The sequence below is a fragment of the Sminthopsis crassicaudata genome, chromosome 4 (assembly GCF_048593235.1).
Source record: "Sminthopsis crassicaudata isolate SCR6 chromosome 4, ASM4859323v1, whole genome shotgun sequence".
NCBI lineage: Eukaryota > Metazoa > Chordata > Mammalia > Dasyuromorphia > Dasyuridae > Sminthopsis > Sminthopsis crassicaudata.
In genome coordinates, this window is record NC_133620.1 from 258,425,403 (window position 1) to 258,453,238 (window position 27,836).

General features: G+C 32.5%; 1 protein-coding gene across 1 annotated transcript in view; it reads left to right on the forward strand.

The window, feature by feature from the left end:
- DST (dystonin) overlaps window positions 1–27,836 on the forward strand; it is a 570,187-nt gene that overhangs the window by 482,947 nt on the left and 59,404 nt on the right. Inside the window, 10 exon segments of the mRNA XM_074310618.1 lie at window positions 55–225; window positions 5,371–5,537; window positions 8,646–8,805; window positions 10,102–10,428; window positions 10,849–10,933; window positions 11,712–11,953; window positions 13,308–13,514; window positions 20,563–20,682; window positions 20,868–20,975; window positions 25,180–25,398. Of these exon segments, the coding sequence (XP_074166719.1) occupies window positions 55–225; window positions 5,371–5,537; window positions 8,646–8,805; window positions 10,102–10,428; window positions 10,849–10,933; window positions 11,712–11,953; window positions 13,308–13,514; window positions 20,563–20,682; window positions 20,868–20,975; window positions 25,180–25,398 (1,806 nt within the window).

A 27,836-nucleotide genomic window follows, 5' to 3' on the forward strand; every position in this document is an offset into this window, starting at 1 on the left:
ATTTTTTCCCTACAGAATAAAAAAATTAATTATTGACCCTCTTGCTTTGCTTAGGTTGCTGAGCGAGCAGCTCAGCTGCAGGAGGCTCTGCTCCACTGTGGGAGGTTCCAAGATGCCCTGGAATCTTTGCTTAGCTGGCTAGTTGATACTGAAGATCTGGTAGCCAATCAGAAACCTCCATCTGCTGAGTTCAAGGTGGTGAAAGCTCAGATACAAGAGCAAAAAGTAAGTAAATATTTTGAAATGTATATGCTATTTATATTATTTGCATAGTATTCTGAGACTTCAAGTACTATGTTGATCAGATGCCCTGCATTTCTTTTGTCGTCTTTAATAGACTTTGAGGGCAGGAACTGTTTGATTTTTGTCTTTGTATTCCTAGTTCATAGTACAATGTCAGACTCATAATAGGTGATTCACAATTGCTTGAGTTGAAAAATAGTACAAATGTTAGTCTAGAGAAGAAAATAGAAAATTATAGGGAACACAATTACATCAGGTATTCGAAAAGCTGTAGAAAAAGACTTAAAGAATTCTGTTTGGTCCCAGAGTGTAAACAGTCAATCACTAAACAATCAAGCACTTTTACTAAGTGCCTACTCTGTACCAGACACCATAATGAGGTGCAAGGGCTTTGACAAAAATCTTAAACTTAGTCTTTCCTGGAAATAGTATATCCAAATATAAATATTAAACATATATAGTAAGTGGAAAGTAATTTGGGAAGTGGGCACTAGAAACTAGGTGGGGGGGCAGGAATTCTCTTAAAATTGATTCTACAGTTTTTTTGATTTTACAGTTTATGAGTCTATCATAAAATTCTCAAAACAAAATTGATTTTAATACATTCCTTTAATATTAAAGAAAAAAATCATACACCATTTTGTTGGGTTAAGAGAAGATGTGCAGTAACTGTATTTCACAAGGGGTAAATATTATAATCATGGCAAATCTGATTCTTCACAAGAAAAATATTGTTGATCTTGAATGTACTAAGGATTTTAAAACTTTTTTTTTAATTAAATATCTTGCTGCACTTGCTGTCCCAAAATAGGGTTGAGTTAGCTAGGCCCATTCTCTAGAAATAGGACAGTTGATTCGGCAAGACTCCTCCACAATTCTTTTGCCTGGTAATATAGTGTTCTCTATAGAATATATTACTAAATAGGATCAGAGATTTAAATTACTTCATCCAAGCCTTTTTTGTGAAAAGAAATTTTAATTTAAAAAATATGTTTGGAATTCTATCTTTTGGAGAGAGAATGCAACTAAAAATTTTGGTAGCAAACATTCATGAAACAGAATGATTTAGATATATTGGGGTTCCTATTTCTACCTACTTAAATCGTTATCACTTCCTATTTTATTTACTTGAATTTGAGTTTCATACCAGAAACTCAATAATAAGGACTCACCTTGAAAGATACCTTGCATTATAAAACAATGTCAAGTCTTAGCCTAAGTATAGCACATGAGAACAATTTACCTGATTCAGTTGTATAACCTGTTCAACTTAACTAAGGACTTTCCCTTTAACTATGTCACTAATGTCACTAATTTCACTAGGTAATTGCCTTTAATGCATTTTCTCTAGAAGCTACAAATATTCCTTTCCCACCTTTTTTATAATGTGACATTTTTAAGAGACTTCTTTTCTTCTTTTTTTTTTTTTTTTTTTTTTTTTTTTTGATTAGGGGGAGGCAATTAAGTAGTACAGTGGACAGAACAGTGGGCATAAAGAAGACTTTGGTTTAGATAAAGCTTTAGGCACTTAGCTGTTTGATCCTGAGCAAGTCATTTGATTTTAGGTTACCTCAATTTTCTCATCTATAAAATGGGGATAATTGCATCTACTTTTCAAGGTTGTCGTGAGGGTCAAATGTGATATTTGTAAAACACTTAGCACAGTACTTGGCATGTAGAAGATTCCATCTTAGCTATTATTATTATGTTGCTAGTAGTGGTGGTAGTAGTACTACTACAACAGGTAAAGCATTTAACATAGTATTGTTGCTGTTATTATTATAATTATTTTGTCTCCACAATGAAGAAAGAAAAAAATACTAGCTGGTAACTTCTCATACCTTTGTTCCTTTAACTATTGGAAAAAGCTTACAGAATGCTAAAGTTAACACAGCTCTCAAAGGTCAGCTGGTCTAACTCATCTGTACCTGAACAGGTATCTACTTTAACATTATTCCTTATAAGGGAGTTATACCTGAATAGGAACTTACTTCACAATATTCCTGTCAAGGATATCTTTACTTGAAGACCTCCAGTAAAGAGGGGAACCTATTATACTATATCACTAAGTTCTTATTAAATACTTGCAGTATAAAGGACTCTGCTAAATGCTTGAGGCTATAAAGAAAGAGCAAAAATAGTTCCAACTCTCAAGGAACTTAGTATATTGTAATGGAAGAAATGACATAAATAATGAGATTCATACGTATAATGAAGATGAAAGGTAACATTAGAGGTGAGCTATTAGCTGCCAGGGGCTAGGGAAAGAACTTAGAGAAGATGACCTTTGAGATGTGTCTTGAAGAAAGGTAGAGATTATAAGACAATGAGAAGAGAGAGCATTCCAGATACGGGAAATAATTGCCAAAGCATGAAAAACTAGAAATAGAGTATTTTGATGAGGAGCAGCAAAGAGATCACTATGGTTGGATCATAAAGTGGGCAGATGGGGAAGGTAAGGTATAAGTAGACTATAGAACTGGTAGGAGCCAGGTTGGAAATTCTAAAAAATAAGAATGTCTGGTAGCATTTGTTCATCTGGGACAAGAGCTCAAGAGTTATATTAGAGCTTATTATATAGATACATGTTATTATATAGATATGTTGGGCTGACAATGAAACTGATGGAATCAGTAGTTAATCAGAAAAAGTGCAGAAAGGGAAGATAAATCCTACGACAGAGACTTGAGGGGCATTTACACTTCAGAGAAGACATGGGTGAAGACCCCAGCAAAAAAGACTAGGGACAGCTAAGACAATTAGGAGGAGAGCCAAGAGAACCGTGCTAAACAAAAAGTCCAGAGTTGAAAGTGTATAAGGGAAAGGTGACCAACAAAATGTGAAACAGATAGGCCAAGAAGGAAGAGGGTGGAGAAAAAGAAATTAAATTAGTTCTCTATTTTATCATTGTTAACTTCGGAGAATAGTTTTAGTTGATTGATGAGATTGGAATTCTGATTGTATAGGTTTTAGAAGAGAATAAGAGGAAAGGAAATCAAAGTCCAGAATATGCACAGCATTTACAAAGGGAAGAGTTATAAGATGATGGCTAGAAAGCATGGTAAGATCTTTTAAAATTTTTTAAAGAAGCTTTTTTTAAAGGTGGAGAGCCTTGGATGTATTTATTGGCAGGTAGGAAGGAGTCACTAGATAGCAGTTGAAGATTCATGCATGTGGACTGAGAAAATGATAATGGGGTCAAAAGTACATAAATAGAAGATGGTCTTGACAAGGAGAAGAGGCATCTCTTCATCGAAGACTAGAGTGAAAGAGGAGAAAGAATAGGGGATAATGTTGGAGAGATGTGAGTACAAGAGAAAGGGAAAAGAGGGATTTCATGGTCAATGGCCTTAGGATTTTTGGTGAAGTATGAGGAAAGATCCTCAGTGGAGATGGAAGAAGAAGGAAGTGGTGATTGTGGAAGGTTAGAGAAGAGAAGAGAATGTCTGGAATGGTCACTGTAATGAGTGGAATATAGAGACAACCATGAAGGAATAGAATCAATGACTTATTGACATTAATGTAACACATTTGTAGGGGACACAATAGTGTGATTTTGTGACTTACTCCACCTCTGTTCATCAGTAAATTAATAGAGAAGCAAAGGAATAGAATGGTGAAGATAATTCTTGTTTGGGTTTTGTAAAGGTATTATCAGCAATAGGATCATGAAGCAAGGTATCCAAGATTAAAGGACAGAGTTGAACTATGTCACCAAGAGACTGAAATTGCAAAGCAAAGAAAGTGTAGCTAAAGCATGGGAAACTGTGAAAGTTCCGAGAGGTTGCATGAATTAGAGATTATAGATGAGGAAAAAGAATAGAGTTAAGGGAGAGATGGAATAACAAAAGAGCATAGAGAAAATTAAGATAGTTCTCCCACATGGAAATGGAAAACTTGTAGTTGATGGCAAAAATCAAGACTGTGACAAAGTATGAGAGTAAGAGTGAATGAGTGAGGACACACACACACATAGAAACAGAGAAAAATAGTGAAAGAGAAGAAGAGGAGGAGGAGAAAGAAAAGAAAAAAGAGGCAGAGGAAGAGAAAGAAGAGGAGGAAGAGGAAAGGAGGAGAGAAAAGGAGGAAGAGGAGGAGGGAAGAGGAAAGGGAAAGGCGAAGGGGAGGGGGGAGGAGGAAGAGGAAGGGGAAGAAGATGAAGAAGAAGGGAGGAAGAGAGAGACACACACATACAGAATGTCTTGTCTAAAGGAAGAGAGTTTTTTGAATAATGGAAACAGGAAAGTCTAAAAAGTTGGCAAGGAGTGTTCTGAATTGCCCACTGGGATTAATTTTTCACAGGATATGAGAGAAAATTCATCCAGTAGTAGAAATAGTGGCAGGGAATGCAGTGTCATTGGAAGGAGCTAGGTTTAAATTTGTGCTTAGAAGATGGAAGAAATGAAAGAATGAGAGGTTTAAAATGAAGGAAACGTTCTTAATTATAGGATATACATAAGTTAAGAGCTTATTGTTTTCTGGATGCCACTTAGCAATGAATTTGAAATCAGAGAATTTAGAGATGGCAGAGACTTTAAAAGAAATTTAGTCCATTATCCTAATTTTTCTAGATAAGAAAACTAGGTGACAAGTTGTTTAATGACTTAAGAATCACATGGCTAATAGGCAGAACTAAGATTTGAAGGGCCTTTTGACTTCAAACCTATTACTTTCCCATGATACTTAAGTGGATTCTGGTCAGAGACCATGTTAAAAAGAACCAAGTATTTTTGTTTTTAGTATCACAAACATAAAAAGCAATTTTTTTAGTGTTTGGAACATTACAGGGTTAGATTCTGAATTTTTTCCTATTTTCAAAAAATTCAGAAACCATATATAGAATCCTCTAGAAATTTTTTAGTCAAAAGTGAATATAGAATAGTTTGGTGAAGTAATTTATCAACTCTACTACAAATCAACCATGAATTTATGCTCTTCCATTTACAATGTATTAAAAATAGTAGATTAGCCTTGAAAACAACTTTCTTCTATCTTTTTTTACTGTCCTCTGCAAAATATAAGATAAAAAATAGCAATCACTAGGAATATAGTTTTCTTTTTATCTCTATAGCAGTGTTAATATAGTCACTGCCTTGTTATTTAGTTACTTTATTGCTTTATCTCAAGCTTCTCCAGAGATTGTTGGATGACCGAAAACCTACTATTGAAGGAATCAAGACTGAAGGGGAAAAAATTGCAGCAACAGCAGAACCAGCAGATAAAGTGAAGATTTTGAAACAACTGAGTCTCTTGGATACTAGATGGGATGCATTACTTAATAAGGCTGAAACAAGGTATTTGGAATTATGTTAGATATTTAAGTATTTTATATATTTAACTCTAATCTCTTTTTAGCAACTTAAGGAATGACATTCCTACAAAATGAAGAATTGTATTCCCCTCTCCTCCATTATTCCATATTTCCTCTTTATTATTTTAGGTAATATAGAAGCCTTATAGTCACCAGGAAAGCTGTAGTCATACAAGTTGTAGAAAGGCAATTTCTTTTGCTAGAGGAATGAACTTTGTTGGGGATTGAGGGATGGGGAATGACAAAGAAAGTGAGATTCCTTAATCCTATTTTAGAATCTTAGGGAGATTGCATGAAGCTTTCTTCAAGTTTTTTCCTTTCTGTACTTTTAAACAGTACTTTGGAAATGTCAAGAAAATCCCTTTTCATTGATGTCTAGAATGAAAGCTATTTCTCTAACTTGACCTGTAGGTATGGGGAATCTATGTTGGAGCACAGAAATAAATCTTGTGCTTAGATCTGCATTTGTGGTTTGCTTCTTCAAGTTACTTCATTTTTGCACATATAGCATTGATAATGTAGCCTCAGCTACCAGAGTGTTTGTATTTATAATTATAGTTTCATGTATTATAAATATATATTTACATAAATTATGTTATTATTAAATTAATATAAATATAAATCCCCAATAATTTGTAGGATGAAGGATCTATGTTGAGCTCCATTTTTCTGAAATGCGATTACTGCTGTTATCTCTGCTGCTAGGTAGAAGATTTGAATGGGTGAGAAAAGCCTATTATATAATGTCTTACATTTTTTTGGTGATTTAAAAAATTCTCTAGCTTTACCAAATTCTCTTCATGTAGGGAAGAAAGATATTCTTATTTCCATTTTTCATATGGGAAACATGAAGACCAAAGTGAAATAGCTAGACCAAAAAACTGTCAGAATTATGACCTTAACAGTATTTTTTCCCCTTCTCTTATCATTTCTTCTCTGCTTTGAATAGGCCAGGGTCCTACCTTAGTCATAGAGGCAGTCACAGACAATAAGAAAGTTGGAAGTAGTTCCATTTAGATGAAGCCATTTGGACTCTTTATGGAAGAAGAGAAAGTGATTGAATTAGTGAAAATTGGAAATTTTCTCTAAACTTCTAACTTCTCTTTTAGTCCTCTCTGTTCACTTTCCCTATTTCAAATCTGCATGTTTCTTGACTTTATTTCTGGAAAAATGAGTGGAAAACCCCAACTGATCTTGAATCATATGATGTTAGTATTGGAGGGTAGGTAGGTAGGAGAAGAACTATGGGAAGATATGGCTCTTAAGGCAACTAAAAGTCTCATATATCCTCTTAATTTTTCTGAGTCATGTTCCAATGTTCTGCATTCCCATTATAAGTTTTTACTTGTCTTTGTGACACCTTCATCATGATCAGCCAACATAAAAATACATAAGTAAAGAAGAATAATCCTTTCTCCTGTAATTCAGTAGATTAGTGATTTCTTAAGTACTCTCATTAATAACAGTGCTTTCAGGCCTGTCCATCTAAATATGTCTTGTTTCTGATTTTTTATAAAATCTTTCCCAGAGGATCTACCCAATATACTTGGGACATCTTCCTCTATGTTGTCTTGACATTGTGCAGCTAATAGTATATATGTGGGCATTCTGTCCTTTTCTCTCATTATGTGACTTGATTCACATCTTTTCTTTCTGGATATACATATATTTCTCTGATGACAGTCTCCAGAGCATATTTTTCATCAGGCAATCAGGTAGCAAAAATGCTAGTACATTGTTTCATAAAAGTGAAAATTTGTAATTCATAAATTTCACTATAATTTTTACTCGGTATTTCTCCAGTCTGGTGACAATTATTTCTAAGTTATATTAGAGATCTTTTTGGTGTTTTCATTTGTATTAACATGGTATGCCCCAAACTTTTAGATTCCTGCTTGCAAATATATGAAATTATAAAGTAATCAGCTTTTATAAATATGAATGTAAACTATTTGGTAGTTGAGGTTACATTTTCAATTCTATATATGCAAAACTGAAAGGACATGGAAAAGCAAACCAAAAATACAGATCTAGGCAAAAATGCTAATTCTATCATGAAATTTATTTCTTCAGTACTAGCAAAACTAATTATTTTCAGTTATAGATTTATTGGATAATAGGTGTAAAACAAACAAAAAAAATTTCTGACCTCCTGTTTTCCTAATGTCATTTGTAAATATTTTATATTTGCGTTTTATCCTGTAATGGGATAGTCTCTCATCCTTTATAATTCCATGAGATTACAAGGGGAATTATCTGGATGCAAAATAGTCTCAGGCTGAAAATACTCAGGAGGATGCAACTAAATCACTGAGATGAATTTCTCTCCATTCTCTGTAAGCCAGTGAAATCACTTGTCTTTGCTAAATCTTTAGGCACAGTGGGGCAGTATTTTTAATTTACACGAATACTTATTGCAACAGCAACTACAGCTACAACATAACTTCAAGCTGAATTTATAAATATAAATATAAGAATACTTTAATACTCATAAGAATCTAAATTATAAAATGATTGTCTTAAATCTAGATAATATAACCCATTCTTCATTTTAGTTATTTTTTTGGGGGGAAAAAAGCTAAATATTTTTTTCTAAAAATTAAACTAAATAACTATGATTTTTCAACTGAAAGATCAGTTTTAAAAAATAGTTGTCTTTATTGCAATAGAACTACTTGTCATCCTCTGTAATTCTTTGAGGAATTATACACAGTAAATATTTTATAAATGCTTAATGTATGAATGAAAGATGTTTTTGTATCTAAGGGTTGAAAAGTGTTCTCATCATTTGAAAGAAAAGTTTGTTGCTCATTTAAAAACTTTACTGAAATTCATGTAATTGTACTTTTCCCTTAATTTGTTGACTAGAGACATTAATCTAATTTGTTCTTAGAATATTAATTATATATTTTGAATTTTGTGAATATTTGTGACAAGAATATAATACTTGTTAGGTGGGCAGTGTGAAAGGACTATTTTATTTTATTTATACTTGAATTGACTTACATTGAATTCTCAAGACTAAAAATTTACATTGAGCCTGCCACACTTTATCAAAACATAACTTTAACCTTGCTTGACATTTTTCTAGAAACCGTCAGTTGGAAGGGATCTCCGTGGTAGCACAACAGTTTCATGAAACATTAGAACCATTGACGGAATGGCTTACAACAACTGAAAAGAAGCTTACAAATTGGGAACCCATAGGAACTCAAGCTTCCAAGCTTGAGGAACAGATTGCCCAGCACAAAGTAAGAAAGAAACATAGCAGAAGGAATAATTTTCAATTTTCTTTCTGATTATATATTAAGGAACCTCATAGGTTTGCTGAGCCATTGACTTATCATAGTATTTGCCAAGACTATCTTCTTTGGTGTCCTTTAAAATTCTAAACTCTTTCTCTTTCTTTCTGCTCATGTGATCATGAACCATATTCAGATTTTCATCACCTCTAGCTTGAACTGCTGGAATAATTAATTAGGTACCTGGGTCTCCATCTTTCCCCAGTATGATTCACCCTTCACAGAACTGCCAAAAGAAGCTTCCTAAAACTAAAGTCTTGCTTCATCACTCAAAAATCTCCCTTTTTGCCTCTGGGATAAATTACAAACTCCTCTTGGTGTTTGTCAGTCCATCACTATTTGACTCCTGTATTAATTTTTTTGAACTTAATTCACATTATTGCTCTGCATAAACACACATAAGTTTAGACCATCTTAGTTTACCTGTTGCTCACCTAACTAAGAATTTTCACCTCCCTCTAGGCTTTTACATAGCTGGTCCCTTTTCCTAGAAAGTGCTGCTCTCTCTTGGGAATCCTTCCCTAAATCTCCCAGGTTGTTAGTGTTCTGTCCTTCCTCACTTAATCTTATATTTACTTGCCTTTTTATATTTTGCATATCTCAGTAGAATATATTTCTTTAGGGTACACACTTACAAAATACCTGAATAAAATATCTGGATTACCTAGTCTACTCAAGTCAAAAAACATTTACTTACTACTCTGCCAGGCATTTTACTAAGCACTGGAAATATAAGCAAAAATAAAACAATCCCTACCCTAAAGAGCTTACATTCAAATGTAGGAAGATAGGTAAAAAAAGAGCTAAAAGAGCAGTGTATGGGGGGAAGAAATGGAATGGTGGGAAGAACGGTGATGTCTGGAAGGTGAGAAACAAAGGTATAGGAGATGAAAAAAATATGGCCAACCCAGGACTGTCCTCAAAAATGACATTTTTTTTTTTTGGTGAGGAAATCACCAATGAGAGAAGGGGCCACTAGGATTGGAGGGAAATCCCAGATGGAAAAGGCAGTTTGATGAATGCTGGTGAGATCTGTAGAGTCAAAAGCAGAGCAAGAAGAGGAATTAAAGTCTCTTACATAGCTTTTGATAATAAATATATGTTGGACTTTATTAAATGTTTTATGCAGAACTTAAAATTCCTTTAACATTTTATTTGGTTATATTTCTGTTTTCATTGTTTATTTGTCCTTTTTTTTTTTTTTTGTTATCTCTATTTTCTCTTCTTTTTTTAAACTTCACTTAGGCCTTAGAAGATGACATCATCAATCACAATAAAACTTTACATCAGGCTCTTAGCATTGGCCAGTCTTTAAAGATTTTGAGCTCCAGGGAGGATAAAGATATGTTGCAGGAAAAACTAGACTTCTTTCAAGTTTGGTACATTGAGATTCAAGGAAAAAGTCACAGCAGGTCTGAGCTACTCCAGCAGGCCTTTTCTAATGCTCAGATTTTTGGTGAAGATGAAGTGGAATTGATAACCTGGCTGAATGAAGCTCATGACAAACTCAGCAAATTGTCAGTCCAAGATTACAACATTGATGGGCTATCAAAGCAGCAATCTGAACTTCTGGTATTTTGTTTTGTTTTGTTTTCTTTTCTTTTTAAATTCATTTAATTTCCTGTTTCCATTATTTCTGTTATTTTATTTTATATTTCTTTCTGATTCTTATGAATATATTTACATATGGACATATGTATATATATATATACATATACATATATTATGTACACAGTACATATGGTTATTACTCACATCATTGAATAAGGGTTATATAACAAAAGGATTATAACAAATTATGGGGTAGAGTGTTGCTTATGGTGGATTAAACCAAACCAATGAAAAGATGGTCATGAAAAAAGGAGAAAACAAGCCACCATCATGAATTATACTTTTTTAATGTATGAATTATTATTGTTCTCTGAGAGGAACTAAAGTTTATTTTGGGTTTAAATTTTTTTCCAAATTAAAATGGTACTTACTTGTCTTTAGGCTCTACAAGAAGACATCCTACTCAGGAAACAAAATGTTGATCAGGCATTGCAGAATGGTTTAGAACTCCTGAAACAAGCAACAGGTGAGAATTTTAAAGAAACAGATAAAAGGGCAGCTACCATTTTTCTAGGGCTCAGTAAAGGATTTGAGGGGAAAAATAAGATTAGATTTCTGATACTGGACCCACTTTAAAGTCCCCCACCTCTCTTATGTGATGAATTCTTTGAATACCTGTCAAAGGTTTTGGAAATATGGTCTCATATTTATTCTCAGGACAAGCAGTGTGTGTTATTCAGGCTATAACACTCTGTCACAATAGTCATAGAAATTTGACTTGGATTCCTTTTTCTATTGTGAAGATAGGTGCTCCAGACATGAGCATGGGTTAGAGATTTTTTTTTTTTTTACTTTAGTTTTAATCTGGTCAATAAAAGTTAGAAAAAGGTTTTTATTTATGTATACTTGAACCTTCTAAAGAAAATTACTCAGATATGCCTCAGTGAGTTGATAATAATGTAGTAACATCTAAACTTCTGTTACAACTATATACTGGTTATAGGAAAGTTAGTCTTTGATAACTGAGTTTCTTTCTGCATCAAGTATTTTTATTCTTCTACCAGTCCTTAATGGGTTTGACATTTGAATTTTTAATCAACTATTCATATTCAGAAAATCCTGAACTTAAAGGAGGAGTTTAAATGAAGGCTTATATTTGGTTCAAGTTCATATATATCTTTAGAGTAAAGGAAAAAAAAAAAACAAAACTGCCCAATACTTAACATCAATACTAGAAGATCTTGGAAGAGCCTTTTTTTTTCCTGTTTTATTTTACAAGAAATAATATATCTTTGAATTTGTAGGTGATGAAGTCTTGATAATTCAAGATAAATTAGAAGGTATTAAAGCAAGGTACAAAGACATAACTAAGTTGAGTTCTGATGTGTCTAAGACTCTGGAGCAGGCCTTGCAGCTTTCAGGAAAGCTACAGTCTACTCACGAAGAGCTTTGTACATGGCTTGATAAAGTAGAATTGGAATTACTTTCATATGAAACTCAGGACGTGAAAGGAGAAGAATTAAGCCAAGCCCAAGAAAGACAAAAAGTATGTTTAATTCATATATGCCTTTTTTTTTTTTTTTTTTTTTTGCCTATTATGTTTTACATATTTGCTTAGTAATGAAATAAAAGTTATCTAGCTTAGTTAATGATATGCCTCCTGGAAAGAAAAATGCACAAATTGGCAGCAGACCAACTGTCTAAACATTCAGAGGCCTGGATTCAGGATAGTTCTTTTTAGCGTCATATGGTACACTTAAAAGTTTGGAGATGAATTTTAATAATAGTACAAGAGAAGGAGACTAACATGTTAACTACTATCCAGTAAGATGTTTAATGCTGATAAACTTCAAAATAATTAGTAATCTGTTATGTGGGACTTCAGCAAAGATGGTCATTTCCTTTTATAGAAATTCCCTGTATTAAAAAAAATACCTAACACTATTAATCTGAAGCTAATAAAATCCCTTTGGCGATTCTAAACAATATCCCCATTGAAATAGATTTTTGGTAGATCAGGCTTCTTGTCAAAGATGCTTGCTGTGACTTTTTTTTTCTTTATTCCTGAAGCATGGTCTGCTGGAGGTAAAAAGGAGCATAATTAATGTCTTCCCTTGAATATGATTTTATTTGGATTATTGGATTAATGGATGAATTTGAGCTCATTTTCTTCTTAATTTGTCAGTGATCAACTAATGGAAAAAATACTTCCACAATGTCAAGAATATGTTACTTTACTTCTTCTGGGTTCCTAAATTAAATACTGACAACTTTTCATTTTTATTGAACTTTAAAGAATTAAGGGATCCTATACCAGCAGGGGGAATACATTTAAATACCACTCAATAGATAGAAGCTTCTCTTAAGAATTCTGATTTTCCAGCTACACCCAGAGAAGGAACACTGGGAAATGAGTATAAACTGTTTGCATTTTTGTTTTTCTCCCCAGGTTATTTTTACCTTCTGAATCCAATTCTTCCTGTGCAACAACAACAACAACAACAAAATCAGTTCTGCACACATACATTATATCTAGGATATACTATAACATATTTAACATGTATGAGAATGCCTGCCATCTAGGGGAGGGGGTGGAGGGAAGGAGGGGAAAATTTGGAACAGAAGGGAGTGCAAGGAATAATGTTGTAAAAAATTACCTATGCATATGTAGTGTCAAAAAAATATTATAATTATAAAATTAATTTTAAAAAAAAGAATTCTAATTTTTCTGTCTCCCAGCTTTTAGTAACAAATATTACTGAAGTTAAACTGAGTGGTATGAGTGTAGCAAATAGCAGGCCTACAAAATTCTTCAGTCTCACAGAATAGAGTAGAAACATGTGAAAACTGTGTTAGTTTAGGCCAAATATTTGTATATTTAGCTTATATTCCCTTTTCAGGAATTGAAAAAAGAAGCCAAGAGCTACAAAATCTTAGTAGATGCTCTTAATGAAGTCAGTAGTGCCCTGTTGGAACTGGTGCCATGGAGAGCAAGAGAAGGGCTGGACAAAATGGTGACAGAGGACAATGAGCGCTACAGATTAGTAACAGACACCTTATCTCAGAAGGTGGAAGAAATCGATGCAGCCATACTGAGATCCCAGCAGGTATCTGTAGAAAATGTTATTTGGGCAATAACAAAAGTGTCCCCTGGAGCTCTTCTTCTTATACAAAGGTTTCAGTTAATATTTGTTATGCTTCAATAGAAAAAGAAGGGTGGATTTAAAAAGAATTTGACTTAGCTACTCAGACATCAGAATGCCATAACAAAGTTAATCTGTATATTGTTGCAGCCCATCTGTCTCATTGTTGAGTAGTTTATCCTTTCTGACACAGAATCTGGAAAAATCAACCCAGCTTTTCAAATCCCATACTGTTTGTATGTACTGTTAACCTTAAGCTTTTCATTCTCAAAATGCATTTTCTTTTGGAGAAAACTTAGAATATATGATTTAACCTTTCATTTATATGCAGAATTTGCAAAGAAATTCCTTCCCAAAAGATGAAAATTGATGCATTAATTTTTTTTTCCAGAAAAGACTATGGGGGTAGGAGAGGGAGTAGAAATTTAGAATCATTTCTGATCTGTTTGGAAAGTGATTCTGTAGGGCATCTAGAGATCCAATTTATGAATATTTCATAGTCCTCAAATGCTCCCAGGTAGTAGTATCCTGAGAGAACAACAGGAAGTGAGCAGGACCTTTGAAAGATAAACAATTTCTAAATGTTTTTATGAATTTTATTGGATTCTCTGTGAATGTTTACATTTTGTCATCAGACTCAAATATTCTTTGTGGGAGCCAGAATGATAATGCAGTGTGCTTAAGAGAAGAGTATGTTCAGAAAATGTACATTTAAGCCTTTGCTAACATTTTAAGATTTTATTTTCTGGGTACTTCCTTTCCAAGCCACTGGAATCTTATCTTAGCTAAACTGGCCAAATGGGGGAAAAAAAAAAGGAAAAGCTGGATTAATTTTGTAGAGATAAAACTTATTTTTTATAACTGACAACAAAAAACAATCCAAACAACACTCACTTTAAGGAACAGATTTTCCTGCACTGAGGACTTGAGATGATTAGCTTAAAGTCAATGAGGGTAATGGTAAGTGAGTTTGAAATCATATTTTTTACATCAGCACCATAGAATTTTGAGTTGGTTGTGGTCTTAAGAGATTATCACCTCTTAATTTGGTATGGAAATTTGATGATTAGAGGGGAAAAATAACTGAAAAATAAAAACAATTACATAGATAATATAACAGTATGATGGATTCAAAGCCAGGCAGGTCTTCTGACTCAGAGCCAAGTGTTTTTAGCTGTAATACACTGCCTTGGTTAATGTAGATCAACAGCAAATCAAGGTATTATTCAACTTAGAAAGCAAAAAATATGTTTGGGAATTAAATACTTTATAAAAATACATCTCCCTGTAATATGTTAGGGTTTGGAGATTAAATTTTGAAATAAAAAGTACTATTTAATAAAACTTCTAATTTCTTGATTTTTAAAATTTTGCCCATATTTGTTTGTAGTATTAGTTCTAAATTTTAAATTTAATATTTATTTGGAATATAACTGACTTTAGATTCTCAAAGCCTCTACCTACAGAAAACAAGTTCTGTAAAGTTTAAGATTGAAAAGTTTTTGAATATGAGTGTGCCCAATGATATGATAAATGAAGCCTCTTGTCTAGCAAAATTTGGAGACACTTAACTATCAGGTTCACTATAACCTGATACTCAAGATAATGAAATATGGGGCATACCTACCCTTGAAGATTGTTGACTTAGAGGAGTTATCTTCATTAATAGAAGTAATATTAAGATAGAAAAAAAACAGAGGTTTTGTGTTAGTGTTAGCAAGTTTAAATAAATGATTTATCTTTTCTTATTTATTGTAGATTTTGCCAAAAATTATTCTTAAGTTGTAAATTCCAAGATATCAAGATAGTTTTTGAAAATAAATTTTTAAAAATATATACATATTTTCAAAAAGCTATGCTATTTTGGACTAACTACGCAACTATGAACAAAATTACCATTTGAAAAAGCTAAAATAATTGATTTGTATAATTCAAGATTGTAAAAGGCTGAGAAGAGAATTTTTTATTTCTTTTCCAAGGGTCTCAAGGTTTAGGGAAATTGATAGGAAAAAATAGGACATGGCAACATGGTTTAAATAGCATCAGAATGGAATTATTCATAGGATGGATAAACTAGCACTGGCTTTGTGGAAGACCATTTGTGTTAGATAGAAGACAGATATTTTTGCTTGAATAATGAACCAAATTTGTACATGGAATATAGTCTATTTTTTTTTAGCTTCTTGATTCCTTATCTGTTTCAGCTCTTTGATTAGTGTGCTATTTTTGTTGGAAAATTATGCCATGGAAAATAATTTTTTAGGATTAAAAAGCATAATTTACTGAAAAGAGAATGAGGATTACATAATAGTATTTGGTATAACAGTCGACTAACTAGCTTAAGAGTCTGATTTAGCAGATTTACAAAAGTTCCTATTCTGAAAATATTTCTAAAGATTAATTATTATTTGAATGGGGGTAAAATAATATAAATAATGGTGGAGCGCTTTCTAGAAGTAATCTGTTTCTTCCTATCCTCTTAGGGCAGGTACCACTATCTGAGCTAGGAAATTAAGCAATTTTGTATTCAAAACCAAAACAAAATAAGATACTCTTTGTTTTCCTGTTTCTTTCATTGCAAATTTTAACCAAATAGGCTTATGTGGAATAGAGGAGGGCCATTTTTCCTTGAAGGATGAACTCAGTTTATATAGCCACAGTTCTCTTAAGATGATTTATTTATTACCTGCAAAATGGTATATACTTCAAGAGCTTCAGAAATCCTGGATACAGTTTTTTTTTTCCCCATGATCAGTTTACTTAGATTATTTATATAACTTTGAAGTAACTCTAAATATAATCCTTAAAGTGGTGGTCCTTGAAGTGGATTTTAATAAACAGGGCAAAATAGCATATTACATCTCTGGACATCAGACTTGGAATAAAAGTGTGAAGTAAAAATGTAGAGTATGTGAGCTGGAGAGATCTGGGTTCAATTCTCAGCTTTGTCTCTTACAATAGTGTGACAATTGGCAGATTTCTTTCCTTTCCTGAACCATAGATTCCTCACCTAGTTAGCTTCCTTCTCTCAATCACTTATTATTCTATGAAAAAAATTCATGTTGATATATCTGAAGGGAATAGAGTAAAACTTCAAGGAATTCAAGGAAAGAGAAATGTAATTTGATTCAGAAGTGTCAGTGAAAGAAAGTAGATTATGTCAATAATAAGAAACAAAGAGGAAGGAAATTCTAATGAAAATAAAGCAATAAAAGCTTTGACTAAAGGAAAAGGGAGTTAAAAGGATGTCCTGTCCTGACGTAAATGTACCTGTAAACACTAGAAGATTAATGGATCTATAGTTCTCTTCAAATTTGTTTATTTAAAGAAATTATTTGGGGGATAAATGTTAAAGTGATTAACAAAATTGAAAGGAAATGTTGATTGAGAATCTTTGAATATATTCTGTAATATTAAAGAAAGCATGCTAGTTTTCTTTCTTTTCTATTTTAAATTCTTAGTTATATTTAGATCTATTTTTACCCTTTCTGCCTCTGAAACTCTGAACTCAGGGGACATAAAATAATTTTGTATGAGTTTTTAGCTATATCGACTTTAGGTATTTCACTATATCAGTTTGTTATTTTCACTTAAGAAAATAAGTTATATTCACTAAACTATTTACATAATGCTAAGGTTAGTGATAACAACTTACCAGAAATAAATTAGCTTTTGTCTTTCACAAATAGAATAAATAAGTTATAAAATGATCTTTAATAAAATTTCCCAAGGTATCTACTTCAGATGCTGAGATGATTTACTTTTCATTTTATTTATTTTTTAATTTTTGTTTTTCCTGAGGCTGGGGTTAAGTGACTTGCCCAGGGTCACACAGCTAGGAAGTGTTAAGTGTCTGAGACCAGATTTGAACTCGGGTCCTCCTGAATTCAAGGCTGATGCTCTATCCACTGTGCCACCTAGCTGCCCCCTACTTTTCATTTTAAATGTTTATATCCATCTATATTTAGTTAAATAATTTGAGCATTTGGGAAAGATAAGGCCAGATTCAAAAAAAGTTTTAAAATTTTTTTATATTTAATGGACTTTAAAAAATCACCTCCTGCAGCTATCACTTTATCTTAATCACTTAATCACTTAATGGACAATAAATTTATAATTGGAAAGTTCTGTCTTTTCTCTAGAAGTGACTTGTCTACTACTGTCATTTAAGGAGTAAATTGAAGAGTCCTGATTCTAATTCAAGTCCCCCTAAATACATATTTTTTCTGCTATACCATTCTTTCTACTGTATCATCTACATTTAATTGCTTATTAAAAACATCTTTCATTTTGTATAGGGACAGCAAATAAACAATTTGACTTAAAGCTATTAATATCAAAATGATTTGTGAGTTTTACCCTAAGTTAGGAAGTTTCCAATGAGAGTCTATGGTTCATTCCAGAGTCTAAATTGTTTCTAGTTTTTCCTTTTGGTTTTTACTGATGCATACTATTACTAGGAATTATATAGAGAGCATTAGTTTTTTGGAGAAATTAAAGCAGAAAATCAGCTTTCTACTACCAAATAAAGTATAACATTGTGAGAGGCAAGCATAAATAAATGTGAACATAAATAAAAAAAGGAGAAACTTTAAAACATAAACATTTATTTTTAAAAAGTACTTTAATTGAAAATAGAATAAAACTTATGGTTTCAGGGAATGTTATATGCAAGAGTTTTCCAGATAACAACATATCACCTATGGGACATGTAAGTTTATTAAGTTTCATTTGAATACTTCCATCCTTAGAAAATTCAAGACTGTGTTAGACAATCAAGTCTCACATTGAATAGCTCTATTATAAAGTTGTCTTCTATTTAGCTCAAACTTGGCTTATGTAAATATACTCATTTGTCCATTTTTGGTCTCTGGGGCAGCATAGAATCTATAGCCTTCATGGACTTCTACATTAACTTCATCCAGATATTTGAAGACAGTTTTTGTGTTTTTTCAAATGTTCTGTTTCCCAAGATATATTCACATTTCTTAACAAGTACTCCAGATTTGAATTCAAGAAGATGGGTTTTTCCTAGATCCAAGCTAGGCACAAAGTCCAATGTCATCTGTACAGTACTATGTATCACTGTAGTAAGTCTTTATGCCAGAAAGTTTTCAGTCTGATCATTGCTTTTTGGCTTATGAAGATGGATAGAGAAAGTTCATCACCTAAGTTAGTAGAGGAAGTACTCACATAAGTGAAACCACTTAATGTAAAAGTACTAAAATAATTAAATGTCATCTTGTTGGTTATAATTAGTTTGTGAAAATTGAGAGTTTTAAAAACAGAAAATGTCAACTATATTTCCTATATCTTTCTTAATCTTGAGTCTTCAACATATTTGTTATATATTCTTTAATATTTATCAGTCATTGATAACCAACAAGTTGAAGTGTAAATTTCACAAATCATAAGGGTGAATAAGTTTTTAAAAAAGAACAATAAACTTAAGGTTTTGTGGGGAAAAAAAAAAAGAAAACAAAAGATTCTCCTTAGATTAAAAAGTTTTACATGTTAAACTGACTTGAAGTTGATTAAAAAGAAAAACCTAAAACTGATGAAAGAATGAAACAGGTAATCATTCTGCTTGTTTTCAGTACTGTGTTATATTTTTATTTCTAAAATTGTTACTTAGTTACCTTGAGCACATTAAAGTTTTATTGTTAATAATATTTACAGATATAATAAAATATTAGAAAGTTATTGCTTCCCTTAAATATATGATATTGTTGGTGCATCATAGCATCGTGTACCATTTACTTCCGGTGGAATGCATCTTTAATTTTATGATAAAAATTAATGAGAAAATAAGATTCACTGAATGAAAAAATACTTTGAAAGCAAATTTCAAAGGGAGCCCACCCATAAGTATAAGTACACAGAGGATAATACATTCTGGTTTTAGATACTGCACTAGTCTTATTTGAAAAATGTGCCTACTTTTGCTAGCAAAGATTTAATCAGACTCCTAAAAAAGAAAATCATTCATACCTTTTAAGCCACTGTTATGTGTTACTAAGTACTGTGGTAGACACTTGGGGACAAAATGACAAAAATCTTGCAATATTTACTTTCAGTATAGGGAAACAAACACATACAGATACAGGCAGATATAAAACATGTTTAGATAACATTTAAAACATCTAAGATAACCTATGAGGAGAATGTCCTAACTAGTCTGTTTTGTGGGTGAGGGTAGGAGGAGTGACATCAGGAAAAAAGTATCCACTATGCAGAAGGAGATCTTTGAATTAATTTTAAAAGAAATTCAGAGATCCCAAAGGCAGAGGTAGAAAATGAGAATTACAAACATGAGAAGTTTTGTTTTTCTTGACTTCTCTCTAGGTGGGAAAGAGGATATAGGAAGACTGAGAATTTGGAATTCAAAATCAAAACCAAAACAAATAGGCCAAACAAAAGAATACCAACAAAAAAATCTCCCACAACCATGCATGGGAGAGAAGGCCAGAGCCAAAAGTGTAAAAACAGGAATGTCATATGTGAGGAATGACAAATCAGTCTGTATACTAGTATAGTCTATGAATGTAAACTGCATGGAGAACAATAGACTATAAGAAGCTAGAAAGGTTGGGTAGAGCTATACTATAAAGAACTCTATGTTACCCCAGAGGTAATACGGATTGAAGATTATTGAATAGGGTGGTTGTTATGTGGAAAGGATATATTACAATGAGAAGAGACTTAAAACAGAGGGATTAATTAATACAACATCATAGTTTAGTCAGGAAATGATGAAGAAATGAACTAAGATGAACTTGTGTGACTAAAGAGACGGGGGCATGTGCCTGTGGTGGTATAGAGACAGAAACAACTCTTTGCATATACAACTCTAAAGAAATTACCATCCATTATTTGATCTTTCAATATGCTGAATTTGATTTTTGCCTTACTGAATAAATTATAAGAAAATTCCATTAAAGCATGTAAATGATGGTTATTCTGGTATTATGTGTCATAACTTGCTGAAGTAATTTGTGTCTCCCTGATTTAGTTTGATCAAGCTGCTGATGCTGAATTATCCTGGATTGCAGAAACTGAAAAGAAACTTAGGTCTCTGGGTGATATTAGACTTGAGCAAGACCAGACCTCTGCTCAGCTTCAAGTTCAAAAGGTAAAAAAATATTTCTAACTATCATTTTAATTACTGGTCAGTGTTCTTCCAGTCCAGAAAACATACTTCCCTGTAATTAGATTTTCAATATATGCCAATGATATCCAGTAGTTAACCTGGCTTGTGTTTTTCTGGTCATTATTTTTAGTAAACCCCTATACCCCTTTTTTTTCTCCCTATGCCAGGCATTCACCATGGATATTTTGAGACACAAGGATATTATTGATGAACTTGTTAAATCAGGGGATAAAATCATGAGCAGTTGCAGTGAAGAAGAGAAAAAGTCAATGAAGGTAAATTCCTAGAACATGGTGTTGTAGCTTAATAAAAAGATATATGGAGCCTTCAGCAATATCAACCCATTTATTTTTATGTTACCACCAGTAAAGTAGGTATACTCTTTTATGTCAAATTATATTTTAAATCTAGTAAATGGACAGAAAGATTTTTAAAAAGCGCTATGAATTTTTGCTCTCTCTCTTTTAGAGGCATAGTTCCTACTTGAAGACTTGAGTTTCTAACTGGTGATGTTTCTTGTTTTTTATAGTTAAGGGGGGAAGTTTAGTATCTTGAACAAAAATATCATCAGAAATTTATCTTTTCAATAACATGGAAAAGCTGTGTGAGGAACATATTTATACTCTTCTCTTTTAATAATTGTGAAGTAGTTCAGACATATTTACATGAGTCCAGTCAACTGAATGCTTAGAAAAGGATGCCCTTTATCCTTTAGTGACTGTTCTTTTTAAATAAAAAAGAAAGTTGTTAAACAAAAAGTGGATCACAAAATTGGCCCCCAAGTATGTTTAAAACTTACATTTAGCTAAAATAAAATAATATTTGGGTGGTCTGAAAAAAATAAGTATTGTAGTTTTTCTGGCAAAATACTGAAAAAAATTTAACAAATAAATCTCTAAAATTAGACTTTTTCTGTTATATTTATCTTCTTTTGATAAATTTATATAAGAATAATCCATAGACTTTTATTAGTCCTATTCAAAACAAAGATTCCCCTGCCCCCCACTTTTTAAAAATTAGATTTGTCTTTTGTTCTTTTAAACAGTCTTGATTTACTTTATTTTAATTATTTTTTTCCTGCAAGCTAGTTGAGGTTAAGTGACTTGCCCACTGTCACAGAAGTAGTAAGTGTTAAATAAGTATCTGAGACAAGACTTTGTTTCTCCTGACACCAGGGCCAGTGCTCTATCTACTGTACTATCCTTTGTTCTTTTAAAGTTTCAGTTAGAATATTTTTAAATCTCTTCAAGGAAAGGATTGAGGGGTCTTGGCTTGTAAATTTTCTGTAATTTCCCCTGGTAAATGGTGCTACATATTTGAGCCCTGGGTTCTAAGAAATTGAGTAATTATCTGTGAAATTATTTTTTGCCTTAACTATCCTATAGGAACATTTTATATCATGACTTCATTCAAAATATTGCATAATGGATAGAGGACTGTATCTCAAAACCAGGTTCAAGGCTCAGTTTTAAGTGTTAATTAAGTTCCATATTTTATATGACTCTGAGCAAGTTACTTAAATGCCTGTGATTTAGACCATTCTCTAAGACTAGATATAAGTTGTAGGGAAAACAGCAGAAATGAACTCCTCACCTGGGAGTTTATGTGAATTAAATTATTAGATTTATTCATATACCTGTCTCTGTGGTCACATGAGAAGAGGCAGTTTGCTATAATAGTTAAAAACAGTCTTCTAGTACAGAAGATCTAGGTTCAAGTCTGCCCTCTGACACATATATGCAGTGTGACAAATCATTTAATTCCTTGATTACCAAGGTGATTCTATATAAGCAGCAGAAAATATGCTCATTTGCAATGGTAGAGGTAGTTTAGTCATTAAGGTTTTCTTTATAAATAAAATAACAAATCTAGTTACTGTCTTGCTCATTTGTATCACACCTTTTGTTAAGTCTTCAGATTCCTCCTCAGGCTAGTAACTTGTTTTAAAAGTAGAAATTTAGTTTTTTTAGTTATTGTGTAAAAAAATTAAATAACTTTAGGAAAGGGCATGAATGAATCAACCTATTGGCAATGCAAGTATTCTTTCCTTCTATAAAACATCTATCATTTCCATTTCCTAGGTTATGATGGGATTTATTTTGGCCTTCTAATATGTTCTAAGGTATAGGTCAGAATTTGAATTGAAATCTACTTTATGCCTAACAATAGCACAGAAAGCTTTTCATGGGGGAAAGTCAGTAGCCAGATGTCTTATTTTGGATTTTATTTCTTTAAAAAGTGCATTGAGGAGCAGCTAGGTGGCACAGTGGATAGAGCACCAGCCTTGAAGTTAGGAGGACCTCAATTCAAATTTGATCTCAGATATTTAACACTTCCTAGCTGTGTGATCCTAAGGAAAGCACCTAACCCCAACTGCCTAAGCAAAAATAAATAAATAAAAATTCATAGAAGCAGTGCTCACTCACTATTTGTCTTAAAAAGTGACATATTTCAAAAGAAGAAGTAGATGCTGCTGCAGGTGTTTTATGACATAATTTTCTAGGCTATAAGTGAAGAACATTTTGAAATATGGGAGGAAGATTTTCAAATAATTTATTTCAACATTTTAAGCACCTTAGTCAGTCAATATTATGTGTCAGTATGTGCCAGACACTGGACTCAGTGTGGAGGATACAAAAAGAATAAAAGAAAGTCCTTATCCTTAAGGAGCTCACAGTCTAATGGGAAAAACAACAAGAAAACAAATGTGTACAAAGAAGATAAATAAAAATAATTAAATACCTTCACTAGAATTAAGAGAGATTGGAAAAATCTTCCTTGATTTTGCATGGGACTTACAGAAAGACAAGTAAGTCAGTAGATGGAGTTGAGGAGAGCGAGTGTTTCAAATATGGAAAACAGAAAAAATTATCAGAGCAGAGAAATGGAATGCCTTATTTGTTGGAACAGCTGGGGGAGCATTGTATGAAGTAGGGAGAATGATGTAAAAAAATCAGGAAAGGTAAGAGGAGACTAGGTTATGAGAGACTTTGGATCCCAAACAAAGAAATTTGTATTTGTTTGGCTAGAGGGTTTTTTTTTTAGAGCTTATAAAGAACAGTGGTAGGTTTATAAAGAGTAGGGATGTGGCATAGTCAGACCTATGCTTTAGGAAAATCATTTTGGTTGAAAATCATTTTTTGGGGGGGTGGATTTAAATAGGAAGAGACTTAAAGCAGGAAGACTGACTAGCAGGCTTTTGCAGTAGATGAGGTCTGAGATGATAAGGCCCTGTGTCAAAAGGATAGCAGTGTCAGAAGAGAGGAAGGAGTATATTTCAGAGATTTTGTAATGATGAAAATTTGATTAATGATAAAATGAAAAAAGGAGAGGGGAAAAGGGGAAGGGGAAGAGAGGGGAGGAGGAAAAAGGGAGAGGGAAAGGGAGAAAAAGAGGGAAGGAGGAAGGGAAAGAGAAAAAGAGAGAGAGATTACTCTTTATATTAATAGGGAAGGTGATGATGGGGAGATTTAGGGGAAAGAAAAGTTCTCTTTTTGACATTTTTTAAAAGATGTGTCATGAACATTCAGTTTGAGATGTCTGAAAGGTAGGAAATCAAGGTTAAAGGTTTCCTGGAAGATGGGGACAGATTAGGTTGATTATTGAGCATAGAAATAAAATTTAAGAGTTTGTATTAATACCTCAGGATAAAAAGGTATCATTACCTATTGATAACAGCTAAAGCATATTGAATCTCTTTTCTTTCAAATTTACAGTCTTATGAGGGTGGTACTAAAAAAAAATACAGCTTATATATAAAGACAGAAGGAGAGAATGTAATGAAATGAAGTACAATGATGTGCTTTGGGAAATTTGTAAAGTGATATAGTGATTTCATCACAAACAAAACAGACAGCAGCAATAAAAATCAACCAACCATCCTATCCCTTCCAAGTTCCCCACCTCCTGAAAAAACAAAAACAAAACAAAACAAAAAACATGAATAGTACCATTAGGTATTACTTCCAAGTATCAATTATATCCACAAAAGAATAGAAATGGCAGAGAAGCAGATGTGTTTTCATAGAGAATGGTCCAATTTTGTTGGAAGAAAATGTAATGTAGAAGAGAACTAAGGTTAAATCGAGCATGAGATAAGACTAGAAAGTGATCTGGGACCAGATTAGAGTATATCTTGATTTAAATTTTTCAGGTTTGCAAAACACCTGGCCATCTTCCTTAAAAAAAGACACTTGGCATACATAGTTGAAAGCACTTAATTTGGAGTTAGAATGCCCAGACTTGAACAGATTTTTGCTGCTTTAATCTCTGTATAAACTTGGACAAATGTTTTTTTTTTTTTTTTCTGAGTCGTCGGCTCTTCTGTAAATCAGGGATGTTAAACTGTATGATAGCTAAAGTATTTCTAATTTTAAAATATTAAATCACAAATTAAATATGAACTGTTTTAGTAAGTGAAAAAACTCCCAATTATCTAAGTCCTGGCCAATTAAATAACTTCATAATTTTGTTTTCTAGAAAAAATTGCATAATATATTGAAAAACTATGATGATATCTGCCAAATCAACTCAGAGCGGTACCTTCAACTGGAACAGGCACAATCTCTGGTCAACCAATTTTGGGAAACATATGAAGAACTGTGGCCATGGCTGACAGAAATACAAAGGGTCATCTCTCAGCTTCCAGCTCCAGCTCTTGAATATGAAACTTTAAAACAACAGCAAGAAGAACATCGGGTAAATTTAGTATTATTAATAACAATATTGGCAACAACAATATTTATATAGTTCTTAACTGTTGATAGGCACTGTTAAATGCTTTACAATTATTATCTCAATTGAGATACTAACAAGGTGGTAGAATATTATTAACTTAATTTTTTAAAGACAATGTTGATTTTTTATGATGTTTTCTATCCTGTTTCTCCTATATTCTGAAGATAGATATTCTTGACTTTATTATGATGTATATGTCCATATTTGTCTGTCTGCTATCTTGTAATAAATATATTGAATGGGTTGGTATGAGTAGGGTGATCTCTCTAAGTCATTTTTGTGCAGAGTTTGTTGATTGGAATGCAAAATAATTAAAGTATTTTAGCAGGAAAAATAAATTTCCATTTTAATGTGTTGGTGAAAAATCAAAATTCTTAATTACATACTTTAAAAAATGTGTACATAAATATTAATTAGGTCCATCTAGAAAAGCAAATGAAAATTCAAAATGGATGAAAGGGATGGTGATCTGGTAGGGCCATTGAGCTTGGTAATATTTTAAAGGATTATTTTATAATGATTAGATCTCAGTGTCAAAACAAATTCAAAACAACATTAATGAAAATAAATTTATGGAAAAAGATGATCAAGATGGATGAAAATAGAGTAGCAGAGTATAAACATTGAACCCACCTGGGAGGAGGAGGGTGGCTTTCTTTGTTGCTCATAGAATTGATAGAAATAGAGAACTTTCTTTGAAGTCTCATGCCCTTGAAGAATAATACAGGAAAATAAAAATAAACATAAACCCATAAATAATGGTTTAATTTACAAGGCATTAAACTGCCTTGTTTTAAGTGTACATAAAACTCTTATCATCTTTCCTTCATAATAGTTGGAATATTATCTGTAAATGCACTTAAATCACCTAGAAATTATGATGGCATAATAGAGTAGGAAGAGATAGATATTACTTAAGGAAGAAGACTGGATAATTTAAATTCTTCAGAATTTGAACTTTACAAATTCTTGTTGCTTTTTCCAGATAGGTTTAACTATTTTTCTCTTAAAATCAATGCAGCATATACTGCTTAGGATGACTGTTTTTCTTGAAAAATTAGACTGTCTGTTATGCCATACTTTGAAGATATTGCCTTAATTTTATTTGTTTATATGCTTTTTTAAAAGCTACATTTTAGCAATGAGGATTTTTCCTAGGGAGATAACTTAGAAGGCCTACAATGGATTCAAAGTCCTTTTATGGAGATAATAATTTGGATAACTGAAAAATAAACATGTTTCAAAATGCACATATTTTATTAACTTGATCCTTAATAGGTTTGTTCCCTAGAATAATTGTTGAGAGACAAAAATAATGTGGTGTTGGAGAGAACTGTGAGTTTGGTATTGTGAAGGGTTTAAGTGTAACTAACAGTCCTGGCTCCTACTAGTAATATAAATTTGAACAAGATGTTTACTTTTTCAATCTAAGATTCCTGAAACATCCAATATTATTCCACTAAAGTTGGGATAACATCTTTTATACCTGTTTTACAGGACGTTTATGACACCATCTATATGAAAAGCATTTTCAGTTTGTTATTTAATCAGTAAACATTTATTATGCACCTGCTATGTACTGAGTACTATGCTACATACTAGATATAAAAAAAAAGACAAAAGAAAGTCCTTTCAATTGAGGAGCACACAATTTAATGGGAGAGAAAACATGCAAACCATTATGTATACAGAAAGAAATAATCAAAAGAGAAGGTACTGTAATTGAGAGATATTGGGAAAGATTTTCAGTAAAGGTGAGATTTAAGCTAGGAGAAGCAGGAGAAGCAGCTGAGAAGGGAGAACACATCAGGCATAGGGGACAGGTAATATGTTATACAGAGGAGGCAATGTTACTGAATTACAGAGAACTTGCAATGGACAGAAGGAAAATGGCTAGGGGAGGTTAAGTTGTTAAAAGTCTAGAAAGTTAGTGGTATACATCATAAACCCCAAACAATGGATTTTATATTTGATTTTCTAAGCTGAAAAGTATAAAGGCAAGTTACTATGAAGCCCCAAATTAGCATTAAATTGGAATATATTTTATAGTGGGACTATTTTCTCTATTGTCCATATTTTTCTTCCTCCTTCCCTCCTCTCTCTTCCTCTCTTTCTTTCTTTCTTTCTTTCTTTCTCCCTCTCCTTTACCTCTCCCTCTTCCTTTCCCTCTCTTTCCTGAGACAATTGAGGTTAAGTGACTTGCCCAGTGTCACACAACCAGATAGTGTTAAATGTCTGAGGCCAGATTTGAACTCAGGTCCTCCTGACTTCAAGGCTGGTGTTCTACATAAATTTCTTTAAATATTGAAAAATTAATTGAAGATTGGCTAAATATATATTGAATTGTTATTTAGGCAGTCCTCCAAATTATCTAAACTGTTGACTTTCATTTCAGAATA